The 15,938-nt window shown below is 48.2% G+C and overlaps 2 protein-coding genes across 3 annotated transcripts in view; one reads left to right on the top strand and one right to left on the bottom strand.

The window, feature by feature from the left end:
* TMEM204 (transmembrane protein 204) overlaps window positions 1-2,967 on the bottom strand; it is a 30,945-nt gene extending 27,978 nt beyond the window's left edge. The window contains exon 1 of the mRNA XM_050317751.1: window positions 1,906-2,967. Within this exon, the coding sequence (XP_050173708.1) occupies window positions 1,906-2,185 (280 nt within the window). The 5' untranslated portion in view covers window positions 2,186-2,967. The remainder of the gene's footprint in view (window positions 1-1,905) is intronic.
* Window positions 1-15,938, top strand: part of IFT140 (intraflagellar transport 140) — an 83,134-nt gene that overhangs the window by 59,937 nt on the left and 7,259 nt on the right. For both annotated transcript variants that reach the window (XM_050317604.1, XM_050317605.1), the window contains one exon: window positions 10,463-10,640. In XM_050317604.1, coding sequence (XP_050173561.1) covers window positions 10,463-10,640 — 178 coding nt within the window. The remainder of the gene's footprint in view (window positions 1-10,462; window positions 10,641-15,938) is intronic.

The following is a 15,938-nucleotide window of genomic DNA, read 5'->3' as shown; positions in this document are numbered from 1 at the left end:
GCAGAAAGAGCAGGCAGTGAAAAGTCGGTGAAAAACAAGTTCTAAGAATGTGCTTCTCTCTGCCAAGGACAAACCTGCTGTAGCAGTGCCTGGAGCTGGCTCTTAGTTACACTCATACAGGAGTCTTCAGTGGATGGACAAGCAAATTCCCCAAGGGTTTACAGTTTTTCTGTTGAACTGTGAGATAAATAACTTGCCTTCCGAATATGTATTTCTGTGTATAAGTACATTTTTTATATGAGCCAGATTATGGCCTTTTTTGCATTGCTATTGGCCGAACAGATTTTCTATGTATTGTTCTACAAATGGCATCCAAAATACTATGTGGTAACATAGTCTTTCTTCCTTCATAAAGTTAATTTTTTTATGTATGTATATACATCCAGACACCTGCACGTCTGTGATTTATCTACAACTGACAGATGAGGATTGCCATAGATATTACTAAAATAAGATGTGATTTCTTATTAGAGAAATTCTTTAGAAAGACAAATCCATCGATGCACAATAAGGCTCGTACTGACCATGTGTGCAGCCATGGAAACATAGCTGTCTTAAAAATAAATGCCACAGATGTGTTTCCTAGTGAACGTGTCATGACACAGCTGCAGAGGGGAGATTTTCCTTTAAGTGCTTTACCAAGATTCAAAACTGGCCTTTTGCTTACTATTTGCTTCCAGATTAAATAGGGGATGGATGCTTTACTCCTATGTAAATTGAGTTTCTGGGCTTGAAAGGCCTCCTGTAAATTACAATTTTTAAGAGTGGTTGTCAGAGAATTCCTCTGGGCACTCGATCGTGCTATAATTATTACTTTGAAATGTTAAGATTTTCTATCCCATTATTCTAATTGGGTGAGAAACTGCTGCCTCTGATCTTTAGACACTCTGATCTTTAGACACCTCCTGACCCACACACAACACGAAATACAAATTTTTGTGTTAAAAGCGCTGCAGGAGCCAAATTCACTGAGCAGGAGCTCGTTCTGGTGTTGATTACAGAACATGTACTTTTGCAAATCATGAATGATACACATGTTCAGTTTAGAACATGGCATATCAATATTAATTGGGACAGTGATTCCAGGGATGAAGCTGCAGATACACATCAAGGAACTTTTTCCACAGTCTAATCCTTTTTATAATCTTTCGGTTAAAAAAGAGTATTGAAAGGGTCAGGACTTTAGAACAGTTGAGAGATTTTCTGTTTGTGGTTTATGCAGGTTCAGTATTAGCAAATGTGCAAAAAATGCTCCTGCATAATTTTGTTGGGTAATATGATCTGAAATGGTTCCACATAAGACCACTTTTTAAAGTAACTCCTCTAATATTTCTTTGTTGTCTCCCCAGAGGGATCAAGAAGAATAGTTGCACATGTTAAGGGTTATCTCAGTTTTACATGTTTTTACCAAAACTATTTCTGTATTTGCTGCTCCTGGCATTTCCAACAAAAGCAAACAGAAGGGAGAAATAACTCAGGGTGTTGTTGGAATACCTTCTTTGGGGTTTTTTGTTTGTTTGTTTTATGGTGTGTTGTACCGAGCAGGAAGGGATATCATATGGCAGGAGCCCAGAAGGGAAAAGAGAGCCCAAGATATCTCAGAACTTTGGGCTCACACTTCACAGGTGATTTTTCAAAGCAGATCAGTCCCTAGGCTGTATAAACCAGACAGCACCATGCAGAATACTGGCTTTGAGGGGGGAGGAGAAGGAGTTCAGTTCATCACCGGTGGACATAATGATTCTTATTTCCTCAAATTAATTTATTTGGGGGTGAATGTGAAAAGGTGATTAGACTAAGACACCTAAGAATGATTTCAGGGTTAGGCCCCGAATCTCCTGGGGCCCAGGTGCACCCTACTGATCGCACCTGGCATCCGCACAGAAGACAAGAGACTGCACTTACGTTTGACAGTGCTGCGAGACTCCTGGAACCCAGCCAGCTCCGAGCCCCAGCCCAGGGCTTCACACTCCTGCTCCTCCCCTTGGCCATGCCTGGCACTGGCGCTTGCAGCCCCTCTGCTCCGCTCTGCCAGCCAGCACATCCTCCAGAGCCCGACGCTGCGCTTGCGCCCGTCCTCCAGCGTCTGGTACACCCAGTTGGGGGTGAAGGCAGCTGCGTTGTTAAGGATCAGGGAGACCAGGGCTACCAACACAGCTGTGGCTACCAGTTTCTGGACAGTCATATCTGACTGTCAGCTCGCTGCCAGTCTCTGGTTGCAGACGACACGGGGTCCCAATCAGCACATTGAAATGGGGCTGGGAACAGGCAGCTGTGCTGGGTGCTTACGGGGGGCTAGAGGACATCACCGTTCATTCTTGAAGTCAACTCCAGAGGGGTTTCTGATCAAGAAAAAGAGAATTTTCTGAGGTAGGTAGGAGAATTCCATAAAATAAGAACAAAGAGAAGCTTTTTTAGGTCCTTTCTAGCGTTGACTTATCCACCTTCTTGCACTTTGATAAGTAGTGCCAGTCCCGTGATGAACTGGGTGACAGGGAGGTCCATTCCGTGTTGGACGGGGTGAATCCAGACAGAATCCAGTCTCGGGGCAGGAGAGCCTGAGCTGAGGCGAGGCAGAGCCGGGATGCTCGCCGGAGTCTGCCGAGCGCTGGGTCCTCTGAGCCAACCAGTGCCGCTCCAAAAGCCTGGGTTCGGGTGCAAACTTCAGAAAATCCTGCAAATGGTGACAGATGTCATCCTCTCAAAGCCAAGCCGAGCCAGAGGGGAATGCGGTCATCCCAAAGGAGCTCTGCAAGTCTGGAGTATCTCGAGGGGGCTGCTCTGCCGTGTCCCTCTCCGAAGATCCGAGCTGCGAGTGCCGGGACGAGAACAGCCACTGCAGTGAGGAAAAGGCCCCCCACCTCCCCACCAAGAGGAAATGGCTGTTTTTGTGGCTGTTTTTGGTGAGCCTCAGGGCGTAGTCGACTGCAACAAACAGAACCACTGCCACGGCAGTCAAACATTAACAGGATGTGTTTCCTGAAAGGAAAAGACTATGGAGACTTCTAAAGTTTTCCCTCCTCCCCTCGGAGAGCCCCCTCCCCGCCTCACGCCTCCTCCCCTCCCCGCTGCCCCAGCAGGGCTGCCCGAACCCGCAGCGGCTCGGGGAGCCCGGGAAGCACAGCGGAGTTCCTCGGGAAAAGGAGAGAAGGAAACCCCAACTCCAAGCCTCGGAGCATCAGCTCCGTGCAAGCAAATCGAGGAGAGGGATATTGAAATACCTTTTACTGGAAGCAGAGCAATATTGGGGTTCAGTGTTGGACAGCGCGACGGAAGCGCTGTGGGGCTTCACTGCTGTCCCCGTCCTCTCTGCACCGCTGGGAGGGACCGTGGCAGATAAATAGGAAAGTATAAAATCTCGAGACTCAACCCGATAAACAAACCGGTCAGGGGGTGTCTGCAAAGGCAGGGACAAGTGCTCGGGGGCGAGTGAAGCTGAGCAACTGCACTGCTGCCCTCGAGGGGCTACCCACCCCCCAGTGCCCAGGGCAGGGAAACGCCGCTCCCAGATGCTTGAAGGGATGTCCCAGTTGACTGCCCAGTACGGAATGGACTGCACAGGGCGAGGCAGGTGCTGCTCCCATAAACGGGTTAGAGAGAGTCGTTGAGGACATTCCAAACTGTCCTTGAACATGGATGTTTGCAGAGCGGTCCTGCCCAGGGTGGCTCTCCAGACGGCTCTTTGCTGTTCCATCCGCTGCCTCGGCAGGATCGGGACGAGGACAGGGATGCGGCGGGCACTGCCCTGCGGCGGCGGCCGGGCGGTACTGCTGGGGCTTGTACCCTTCGTGAGCTGAGTCTGGCCAAGTTCTTCAGCAGCCTGGAGAGGGAGTGCTGACGAGCCCTGGCACAGACCTGTACCCGAGGGGCTGGCAGAGGAGTGCACATCACCGCAACCCACAAACTGAGAGGAGAAACTCATCTGATTTTATAGCAGCTCTGTCTGACTTCACCCCTAAGTGGCAGATCTGTGCCGACCCAATACACAGGGACAGACTGGTCAGAAATTTTTTGCAGGGTTACATTTTATTTTCTAAGACTTGATGCTGAGAGGAGAGGAGAAAGTACCAATGAAGCTCGTATGCCTCAATTATTAGTTTACAGCTATTGGAGTTGAATGTACTAACCTGGATGTGAACTCGCCCTCCTCCATGAGCTTGGATCATTTTAAAATGAATGAAAATGAATTAAACTTTATATTTTTATTTATAATAATTTAATATTTTAATGAATTAAATGAATTAAAGATGTACTTTGAACATCTTCATCCTGGAGAGAACTATAACATCTTTGATTTCTCTTTTCCCTGTGATTGGTGATGTTTCTGTACATCTCCTGTTTTAGAACTTTCAATATAAACACACCTGTATCTGCCATTCTTCAAAGAAATTTCCTATGAGCAATGACCGTATTTTCATATTTTATAACTGTTGGATTATTTGTTTTTATGAGTCTGTGTTTATTTTAAGCCAGGGATTCAGCAGCAAGGCAGACGATGTTTATATACAGATAACGCCAGGAGAGATTTACCTTTAGGGGAAAATCACACACCTACTTCTGCCCCCTCCTGTATTTGATTTTTGTGATTTGTTGAAGTCTAAGTGTGTATATATCCAGCCTAAGCAGTCTGGAAATCATTCTGATCCTTAATAAAAACTAGAAAATGGCCTTAGTGAGCACTCCTCTGCTGACAAACAGGCAGCAGGATGTGCACTGTGTTCCATGGGGCACAAGAGGTTTGTGGGATACAACCCACATGGAGCAATCTCTTGATGTTGGTTTTATCAGGGTAAGTTTGGAGCAAAGCTGTGTGTTCAGTGGGATGTTACAGACACATTCTGTAAAGCTGTTGGTGCTTTATCAGATGCTCTGTTTCCACCAGGGAAGAATTTTAAGGAATAACCTTATCAGCTTTCATATATGAAAAATGCCTGACGTTGCTCAGAGCAGCTCATATCATTAACACTATCAAGAGTTTCATTGGATCATTACAACTTTTCATCTATTACTTAGTTGCTTGTTGTCTTTTAGTCCCACTGAAAGGTACAACCAGAATCCCACAAATGCATTTTAAAAGCATCAAAGCTAATTTGATTTTTCTCAAGTCCTGAGAGTTCTCCAGTCTACTGGAAGGTGTCCCTGCCTATGGCAGGGAGTTGGAATGAGATGGTCTTTAATGTCCTTTCTGACCCAACCATTCTGTGTTTCTGTGATTATCATCTATAACATAATATTATAGGATATAGTAATATTATATATAATGTAATGTTATCCAGAATATCTATATTATAGGATCTGGTTCAACAAAGTGGGGCTCAGTTTGGAAGGAGAGATGCTTTTTTACCCTGATCCTGATCAATGTTCATTTTCCAAATATAACCCATTAACTGGAGGGAGAGAGGTTTTGTATTTCGATGCTTCAGACATATAAATCTCCAGCACTTCTAGATAATATTCAGTTTTCTTTAAACTTACATGCAAAATAGGCAATGGTAAATACATGGAAAAGAAGGGTTTGTGAGATCAGAGTTCTACACAGAGTCACTACAAACAGAGTTCCACAGCAAACAGATGGGAAAGGTCAGATACAACAAGAGCTTTTCATCAAATGTGTGGTAAAACTTGTGTCCACTCTTAAGAGGTGTCAGCATTTGCTTCCCAGATCCCTGGTGCTGTGGATGTGGCCTGGAGCCTGGGGAGTGGTGTATCCCTGTGCCTTGTAGGGTGCTTGGGACGCATTCCCGTGGCTCTGCTCCCGCTGCTGCTCTGCCTGGGCTTCATTAAGTTCCCAGCTTTGGCTGATGAAATACAGATGTGAGAGGCTTTCCAAGGGGGAGAAAAGAAGGAGGAGGGGAACAACAGGAAATTCCCAGAGACGGAGCTGGGGGCAGGGTAAAACATTACTTGGCGTTTTCTATGGACAGCAGGGCCGGGCCTGGAAAGGAGAGTTGCTGCCTTTTAGGGATGCACAGACAGATCCCTCTTTCTCGCTACAGTAGCAGCTGCTGGGAGATAAACGGTGGTTTCCCCTGGGATTTAAATGAACCTGTTCTGCACCTCCCGTTTCTTGTTCCTTCACCACACCCACATCCATCTACCCACATTCCTGAGTGGCAGCAAGACTTGCCTTGGTTCTGGAGATGTGTGCCTGCCAGGGAGATTGTGCATCTCCCAGCCGAGGCTGGTCTTCTGAAACACAGAGACACGTGGAAGTGCATTGTGGATGCTCCCAGGATTCCCTCCCCTCCCTCCCCTCCTCCTCCCCCTCCCCTCCTCCCCCTCCCCTCCCCTCCCTCTCGTGCCTGCAGCGCTGCCTGCTCCTGCTGGGTACCATGAGTGCTACTATTCATTTGGAATCTCTAACAAACAGTGTGGTGTTATAAAAAGTGTCTGCTCTCCCTGGTCACCACAGTGTGGAGATGCTGGCAGTGGCTTGGCAAGGGGAAGGTAAAAGAGGTTCTGGCTGAAGGTCCCCATGTCTTTCTGCAGGAGCTGTGGAGGATCAGTCCCATGGATCAGTCCCAGTGTCCTGGCCCCAACCCGGGTTTGGGAACATGGGTTTTGGTGACACAGGGTCTGTGGCATTGCTCAGTGCTCTGTGGTGGTCTGTGGTTTGTACCTGTCGAGTGGGACCCTCTGTGGTAGTTTGTTTTTGTAAAGTCCTTTGGAATTTTTTGTGTTTCACAGGGTGGTGTTACTCTGGCACCTTTCTAGATTTTTAATAAGATACAATAAACAATATATTCAAATGATAAATACAAACAAATACATTGATAAGGACGAGAGGAAATGGCCTCAAGCTGCGCCAGGGGAGATTTTGTTTGAATACTGGGGAAAATGTCTTCATGGAAAGGATTGCCAGGCATTGGAACGGGCTGCCCAGGGCCATGGTCGAGACACCAGCCCTTCAGAAAGTGTGTGGATGTGGCACCTGGGGACATGGTTTACTGGTGAACACGGTGGTGATGCTGAGTTGAAGGTTGGACTCAATTTGAGAGGGTTTTTCCAGGCTTGGTTAGTCTGTGATTCCATGTAACATATGCATACAGGATGGTCTTTGCAAGCACATGGATGTTGCTGTGTCAGAGATACCTGTGTACCTCAGTAGCAGTAGGGGGAGTGTGGTGCTAAGATGAAAGGTCTCCCAAAGGAGAAACAGTTGTCTAATATTTTGCTCCATTAAGAAAATTGCAATATTACATGTATGCACCTTATGAGAGCAGTGTCCTTCTTGTGAGGGACATGTCTGCTGGAGAAAACCACTCTCTGCTGCAGCTCCACGGGGACCAGGGAGCAGGCTTGGCTGTGGACTCTGCCCCGTGCAGCCGCTGACCAAACCCAGGGGGGTACAGGAGTCCTCTGGCCACAGCAGGGCTGGGTTCCTTAGGTGAAACTCTCCTTCGGGTGGTTCTGGAGGGCAGAGGCAGGAGAAGGGGTGGGAGGCAGTGGTCTCACTTGGCATGGGTACTTTTGCTGGTGAGCTGCTCTGATCATGTCTCTTAGAATCGTGGAATGGTTTGGGTTGGAAGGGGCTTTAAGGACCATCTAGTACCAACCCTCTGCCATGGGCACAGACACCTTTCTTTGGTGTCCCTCTTGTCTCTTGCTGCGGTCTCTGTGCTGGATGAGTCAATGCAAGCTCAACTCTGCTCTGCTCTGCACACTCCCAAATGTCTTTGGTCAGGTTTGACCCCAGTGTGCTCATCCCCAGCTGGGGCTGGCAGAATAAAACCAACCACAACACATTGACTGGAGATGTTTCTCCCTCTGAGTTTGTTGCTGCCCCCACACAGCCTGGAGCCTCTCAGGTTCATTTAGCAAATGGTTTGGAGTGGAGGGAGAAGAGGTGGGATGGCAGAGCCCCAGCTCCTCAGGGCAGAGATACCTGGGTGTCCAAGTAGGTCACAGACAGGTTGAGGGGGACAAGAACTCCCGGGGCAGCAGCTCCCGCTGGGTTTTGACATTGGCAGGAGCTGTTGCCATCCAGGAAAGCACAACGGAGACGAGAGATGACGAGCAGCATCTCCCAAATCCTGCTGTGACTCTCAGCACACTGTTATCTTTGTACTTTAAAATACACTCTGTTGTCTGTTTCCTTTCAAAAGTTTCCACTCCCTGTAGTCTAAATAAGAATTCTCATCCGCTCTCCTGTTCGAGCCCATGAACTCTCATCTTCCTGCACGGAGGAACTTGTGAGCTGTCTGAGCTCTGAAAAATAAAGACTTTGATTTCCTTTCAGAAACTCACTGTTAGTCAGCTTGACAAAGCCCAGCACAGACGTGCGTTCCTTCACCCAGAGCCAAGTGGCTGTTGGCAGCTTCTTCTGGCACTGCAGAGCTTGGAAAATGCATTTCTTCCCCTGTGCTGTGAAGTGCAGCTGTGCCCAGGCACAGGTTTGGCAGCTTTTCCCAGGGACAGAACTCACTGTCCAAGTTGATCACAGCTGGGTGACCATAACTAGCACCATGTTCATCGTGTCAGTGTTCTTTAAAGGTATTTTTCCCACTTGTCCCGATTCCAGATGGCTGGAATACAAGAGAAACCAGTTCCATCTTTTCAGAAATTAGGAAGGTCACATCTGCTGGCACAAGGCATCATTTCTGTACTGAGTGGTGATGCACACAAGGATTTGGTGCTGGTTTCTCTTGGGCCCTTCCATGTCAGAAATGACCAGGCTCTGTTTCAATGTTCCTTTTGGCTCCCCAGCCAGGGGGCTTGGACATGTGGTGGCAGAGCATGAGGAGCCCCACTCCGCATGGCCATGCAGTTGTAAGAAGTGCAGAACAGTACTCAGACGTGCATTTTTGCTTTTCTAAACCAGCTAGAGTGGGACACTTCTGATCCTGCTTTATTTTCTCTACACTGTTTGGTCTTGATGAAGTCTGTGTCACTTATTTATGCTGATTACTACCCAAAAGCTCTACACCAGTTGCACTGTAAATAAAAGATGCTCTAGTTGTAAAGTAAATTAGGCAAAATATTTTTCCTATGGCTTTCTTTAGTGCATGTGTTGAACAGCACGTCGGGGCTCACCTGCTCTGCTGCTTCCCGGTTAGTCACTTTCCCCTGTTTGTGCAGGGCTTTCCCACAGCCACTGGAAACAGAAAAACATTTTAATAATAGGAAAACTGGAAGGGAATTTGGTGGCAGGACTTGAAATGCCATTCTATTCTATTATTTTCTTCTTTTTTGCCCTTGCTTTTATAATTCACATCTTTACTTTGTGCCGTGGTGATGCCTGTGAACTGCACAGACCCTCTGCTGGGGCTGGCGTGCTGAAAAAAAACACATTTTCAATGCTTATGGTTTTTAGTAGTCATACAGATTGCATGTAATTCTGAAGAGCCTCAAATGTGAATAGAATGTGTGCAAATCTTTGCTTGTCCCCCACTGTGATGGTCAGCTGTGTCTGCTGTGCCTGCCATTCCCACCGGGAGCGTGGTGCTCTGCCCATCCCTGCCTCGTCTGGCCAGGGGACTTTGCAGTGGTGGCTCATAGCACTGACAAGTTCTCATTCTGGGCATCACAAAGCTTTTCTTTGTGCCAGTTTTATGCAAGTTTTAAAGCAGAACGCGACCGTTTGGTCAGTTGTTTCCTTCACATTGTTCCCTGTTACTGAGTGCAACTGTTCAGCTCCCAGTAGCTGTTCCATGTTTGAGCTACTCAGGACAGCAGCAGGATGTTTCCAGGGTGAAGTTTACGTACATAAGACTTTTCTCATACTTTTAATTTTGATTTCTGAACATTGACTTGGGGATATTTTCAGTGTCTGCAGGTTGCAGCTACAGCAAGAACCACAGAGATGGACACTTTATATATGAGCAAACACAGAATCACAGAGTGGTTTGGGTGGGAAGGGACCTTAAAGACCATCTAGTTCTACCCCCCTACCATGGGCAGGGACACCTTCCACTAGACCAGGTTGCTGGTCCAAGCCCCATTCTTGGACACTTCTAGGGATGAGGCAGCCACAGCTTCTCTGGACAACCTGTGCCAGGGCCTCAGCACCCTCATGGAGAAGAATTTCTTCCCAATACCCAATCTAAATCTACCCTTTTTTAGCTTAAAGCCATTGCCCCTTGTCCTGTACCTCCAGGCCCTTGTCCAAAGTCCCCCTTCAGCTCTCTTGGAGCCACTTTAGGCCCTGGAGGGGGCTCAAATGTCTCCCTGGAGCCTCCTCTTCCCCAGGCTGAACACCCCCAGCTCTCCCAGCCTGGCTGCAGAGGTGTAACTGCAGTTTAGATGCTGGTGCAAATCAAACCCCACAAGGTTTCCTTAAGCCTGGAGTCATCCAGCTCAAGAGCTGCCCTTTGTGTGTGAGCCTGTTTCTGTTCCTCTGCAATCTTCACAGAGCAAGTGGAGTCTCTGTGGCACCCCCCGAGTCCTGATGGTTCCCCTGTGGCTCTGTCCTCGCCCCTCCCCTCTCTCCCCAGCACTGACAGCTCCGCTCTTCTCTCTGCAGCGAGGCAGTCTGGGAGAGCATGGCCCGCATGTGTGTGAGGACTCAGAGGCTCGACGTTGCCAAAATCTGCCTGGGGCACATGGGCCACGCCAGAGGAGCCAAGGCACTGCGGGAGGCGGAGCAGGAGCCGGAGCCCGAGGCCAGGGTGGCGGTGCTAGCCATCCAGCTGGGAATGCTGGTAAATCCTGACCGGGGCAGGGTTTATATCAGAGTTCTGCTCTCGAGAAAAACTGCTGAATGGAAGAAACTGCTTAAAGAAGGAAACATCTTTTAAAGATGGTTTATGTGTGAAGCATTTAGCAGAAAACCTGTTCTCTTGAGGCATAAGTCTCTTCCAAGCCTAATCATTCTTGTTTTGAATGGATTAAAAAAAGGATGTATTTTATTGTAGCTAAAATGTTTCAACAAATATATTTTAAGGTCTGATATGGGAAATACAAGTTCCATTTTGACATTTTGCTGCCCAGGCTTGCCCAGGCTTGGCTCCTCCTCGGAACCGATTAAGGTGAGTGAGGGGTGGGTCGGCTCGTTAGCAAGTGCTAGAGGAGGCTATATAAGAGCCTCCAGGAGCAGACTAACAGGGGTGTGGCACAACAATTTCAAGGCATTTCAAGCGGTCAGGGCACAACCAGCTCCCCCTTCTCGTAGGTGAGTGTGCTTTTTAAAGCTAGCAATGGTTTCCAGAAAAACAAAAGCCGTTACTGCTGTTAATACTAGGAGTGTGTTTGCTCAGACACTCCCCTCGAAGAAGGATGCAGCCACCCAGGTCTCTGGGTGTGCTGAGTGTCTGAGCCTGACGTTGGTACCGGAGGATGGTGTAGGAGGTAGCTGTGTACGATGCCAGCAGGTGAGTGATTTGCTGTGCCTGGTAGCAGAACTTAAGAGGTAGAAAGATTAAGGTGCATTAGGGAGAGTGAAAAGGAAATTGACTGGTGGAGTCAAACCCTTTTAAACCCTAAGGAAGTCCAACAGGAGACAGCGAAGCCCTGCCCCTCCTGCCATAAGGCAGATGGAGCAGACCAAAATGATGGGGGGGAATGGAAACAGGTCCCTAATGGGAGAGGTAAAAGAACTCTTTCTAGACCCCCATCAGCCCCCAGGGTGCCCTTGAAGAGTAGATATGAGACTCTGGACCCAGACAGTCAGGTAGAGGACAGCCAAGAAGATCCCTCTAGAGAGCCTCCTTGTTCAGCCATGTCTAAAAGATGGATTACAACCACAGGTATAAAAAAAAAAAGAAGGGTACTTGTAGTCGGTGACTCCCTTCTGAGGGGAACTGAGGGCCCTATATGTCACCCAGACCCATCCCAGAGAGAAGTATGCTGCCTTCCTGGGGCCAGGGTGAGGGATATTAGTAGGAGACTTCCTGAGTTAATTCAGCCCTCAGACTATTATCCTCTGGTGGTAGTCCAGGCTGGCAGTGAGGACATTAATCGAAGAAGTGCCAAGATAATTAAAAAAGACTTTAAAGCACTGGGTCAGTCAGTTCAGGGGACAGGAGCACAGGTGATATTTGCCTCAGTTCCTGTACTATCTGGGATGGATGAGGAGTTAAATAAAGAGAGGAGTAAAAAAGCCCAACTCCTCAACAGATGGCTAAAGAATTGGTGCCACCATCAAAATTTTGGTTTCTTTGACCATGGGGCAAACTCCATGGTACCTAGTCTCTTAAAATCAGATGGGATTCATTTTTCTAGGAAGAATAAGAGGACTGTAGCCCATAAGTTAGCGAGGCTGATTAGGAGGGCTTTAAACTAGGTTTGAAGGGGGAAGGGGTTGAAACCGGGCTCTCCAGTGATCATCCTAAGGATGGAAAGCCTGAGTTAAGAATTAAATCAACAGCCCACCTGAAGTGCATGTACACTAATGCACGCAGTATGGGCAACAAACAAGAGGAGCTGGAAGCTATTGTGCAGCAGGAAGGCTATGATGTAGTTGCCATCACAGAAACGTGGTGGGATGTTAGAGAGTCTCTTGACTCTGTTGAACTTGAGGTCAGCAATTATAAGGTTGAGTGCCTGTGGATCAAAATCAGGGGGAAGACCAACAAGACTGACATCATCATGGGTGTCTGTTACAGACCGCCCTACCAGGATGACGAAGGGGATGAATTATTCTACAAGCAGCTGGCGGATGTCTCGAAATTGTCAGCCCTTGTCCTTGTAGGTGACTTTAACCTGCCGGATATCTGCTGGGAGCTCAATACTGCAGAGAAGAGGCAGTCTAGGAATTTCCTGGAGTGTATAGAGGACAATTTCCTTCATCAACTGGTAAATGAACCTACCAGGGGTAAGGCCCCGCTAGACCTGCTGTTTACAAACAGAGAGGAGCTGGTGGGAGATGTAGTGGTTGAAGGCCGCCTAGGAAATAGTGATCATGAAATAATAGAATTTTCAATACTCAGAGATTCAAGGAGAAACAACAATAAAACCTCTACGCTGGACTTCCGGAGGGCAGATTTTGACCTATTCAGAAGTCTAGTCCAGAGCATACCCTGGGAAACAACCCTTGAAAACAAGGGGGTCCAGGAGGGATGGATGTGCTTCAAACAGGAAGTTTTGAGTGCACAGGAACAGGCCATACTGGTGTGCCGAAAGGCAAGCCGGTGGGGAAGACAACCAGCCTGGTTAAACAGGGAGATTCTGAAGGAAATCAGGGATAAAAAGAGAGTTTATCGACTATGGAAGAAAGGGCTGGCTACTTACGAAGAATTCAGGAAGACAGCTAGATCATGCAGAAAGAAAATCAGGGATACAAAAGCGCAATTTGAAGTTAAATTGGCCACTTGAGTTAGGGATAACAAAAAGTCCTTCTATAAATATATTAATAACAAAAGGAAGGGCAAAGAAAACCTCCATTCTTTGATGGACTCGGAGGGAAACATAGAGAAGAGGAGAAAGCTGAGGTACTTAACACCTACTTTGCCTCAGTTTTTACCAGTAAGACAGGTGGCCCTCAAGGCAATTGACCTCTGGAGCTGGTAGACAGAGAGAGGAAACCAAATAGCCCCCCTGTATTCCAGGAGGAAATAGTTAGTGACTTACTGAGCCACCTGGATCCTCACAAGTCTATGGGACCAGATGGGATCCATCCTAGGGTAATGAGGGAGCTGGCAAATGAGCTTGCCAAGCCGCTCTCCATCATCTTCCAACAGTCCTGGCTCACTGGGGAGGTCCCACATGATTGGAAGTTGGCAAATATCACCCCAATCCATAAAAAAGGCTGCAAGGCTGACCCTGGTAACTACAGGCCTGTCAGCCTGACCTCGGTGCCTGGCAGAGTTATGGAGCAGATCATCCTGTGTGCAATCACACAGCAGCTACAGCATGGACAAGGGATCAGAGCCAACCAGCACGGGTTTAGGAGGGGCAAATCCTGTCTGACCAACCTGATCTCCTTTTACGATCAAGTGACCCGCCTGGTGGATGAGGGGAAGGCTGTGGATGTGTCTATCTGGACTTCAGCAAAGCTTTTGACACTGTCTCCCATAATATACTCCTGGAAAAGCTGGCAGCCCATGGCTTGGACAGGGGCACTCTCTGCTGGGTTAAGAACTGGCTGGAGGGCCGGGCCCAGAGAGTGCTGGTGAACGGGGCTGCATCCAGCTGGGATCCAGTCACCAGTGTTGTCCCCAGGGATCAGTGCTGGGCCCAGTCCTGTTTAACATCTTTATCAATGATCTAGATGAGGGGATTGAGTCCATCATCAGCAAATTTGCTGATGACACCAAGTTGGGAGGGAGTGTCAACCTACCGGAAGGCAGGAGGGCTCTGCAGAGGGACCTGGATAGACTGGAGAGCTGGGCTGACTCCAGTGGAATGAAGTTCCACAAGGCCAAGTGCCGGGTCCTGCACTTTGGCCACAAGAACCCCTGCAGCGCTACAGGCTGGGGACAGAGTGGCTGGAGAGCAGCCAGGTGGAAAGGGACCTGGGGGTGCTGATTGACAGGAAGCTGAACATGAGCCAGAGTGTGCCCAGGGGGCCAAGAAGGCCAATGGCATCCTGGCCTGCATCAAGAACAGTGTGGCCAGCAGGAGCAGGGAAGTGATCCTTCCCCTGTTCTCTGCGTTGGTGAGGCCACACCTTGAGTATTGTGTTCAGCTCTGGGCCCCTCAGTTCAGGAAGGATATTGAGGTGCTGGAGTGGGTTCAGAGAAGAGCAACCAGGCTGGGGAAGGGACTTGAGCACAAGTCCTATGAGGAGAGGCTGAGGGAGCTGGGGTTGTTTAGTCTGGAGAAGAGAAGGCTTAGAGGTGACCTCATCACTCTCTTCAACTACCTGAAGGGAAGTTATAGCCAGGTGGGGTTTGGTCTCTTCTCCCAGGCAACCAACAACAGGACAAGGGGACATCGACTCAAGCTCTGCCAGGGGAGGTTTAGGTTAGATGTTAGGAAGAAATTCTTTACAGAGAGGGTGATCAGGCATTGGAATGGCCTGCCCAGAGAGGTGGTGGATTCACCATCCCTGGAGGTTTTTAAAAAGAGATTGGACATGGCCCTTAGTGCCATGATATAGTAATTAGAGTTGGATCAGGGGTTGGACTTGATGATCTTGGAGGTCTTTTCCAACCCAATCTATTCTATGATTCTATGATTCTATGTTTATTTGTAGAGTGAAAGGCTAGAGTTGTGTGCTGCCACAGAGCGAGGGCTGGTCTGAGGTGTTGTTTAGGCAAAACAGAAGTTTCCATTGGGGCTGGAGAGCTCTAGGCAGTCACATTCACTGCCTGTGCTGTCCCAGGGATCCCTGGTCACCCAGGTTTCCATCCTGGCTTCTCCCATTGTGTGAACAGGAACTTGCCTGGGTCCCACCCAGCCAGAGGTCATGGTCAGGCTGCTCCCCAGAGTTTGGTGTGTGGGACAACTGTCCCTCATCCCTCCACCTGGAGCTCAGCCTGGCAGCAAATACCCCAGAGCAGATCTTGCCTTCCCCTGTGTCTGAGCCCAGCTCTCCCTGACTGCCAAGAGAACTGAGATCTGAGACCAGCATTGTCACGTGGATTGAAAACTGAGTGGTGCTGTTGAGTTAGAGCTGTGTGTATTCCACTCATTCACATCTTCATCCATGATCCGTAAGGAAAACAGAGAATTTTAGTTTGGGAACCATAATACATCCAGGCATCTCATCTGTAAGAGGGAAAAACTGGGAAAGAATTGATGAAATACCCCACAGTTGATAAGAAATAATGATAAAAAATGGCAAAGTGCTATGACAGCAAAAATCTCTTTGGGGCTGCGTTTGAGGAGATGCCACATCCTGAGGCCTGGGTTTGGTAACTCCTGTCTGTGCATTCAGGGCAGGTACAGCTGGAACGTGATTTCCACCCTGAAGTATCTCATTAGCAGAAAAAAAATATTCATGATCTGGAAGAAGTTCGGAGAAAACCAGTGCAAACTGTTCCGCTCTTGGAAAGGTTTCACAGGCAAGGAAATCTTTAAGATGGCCCAATAATTAGAATTTGGCTTAAAAAGGTATT

This window comes from Myiozetetes cayanensis, unplaced genomic scaffold (genome assembly GCF_022539395.1).
Source record: "Myiozetetes cayanensis isolate MyiCay16 unplaced genomic scaffold, myiCay2020 scf20-37, whole genome shotgun sequence".
Classification (NCBI taxonomy): Eukaryota; Metazoa; Chordata; class Aves; order Passeriformes; family Tyrannidae; genus Myiozetetes; species Myiozetetes cayanensis.
This window is presented reverse-complemented; position numbering and strand designations above follow the sequence as displayed.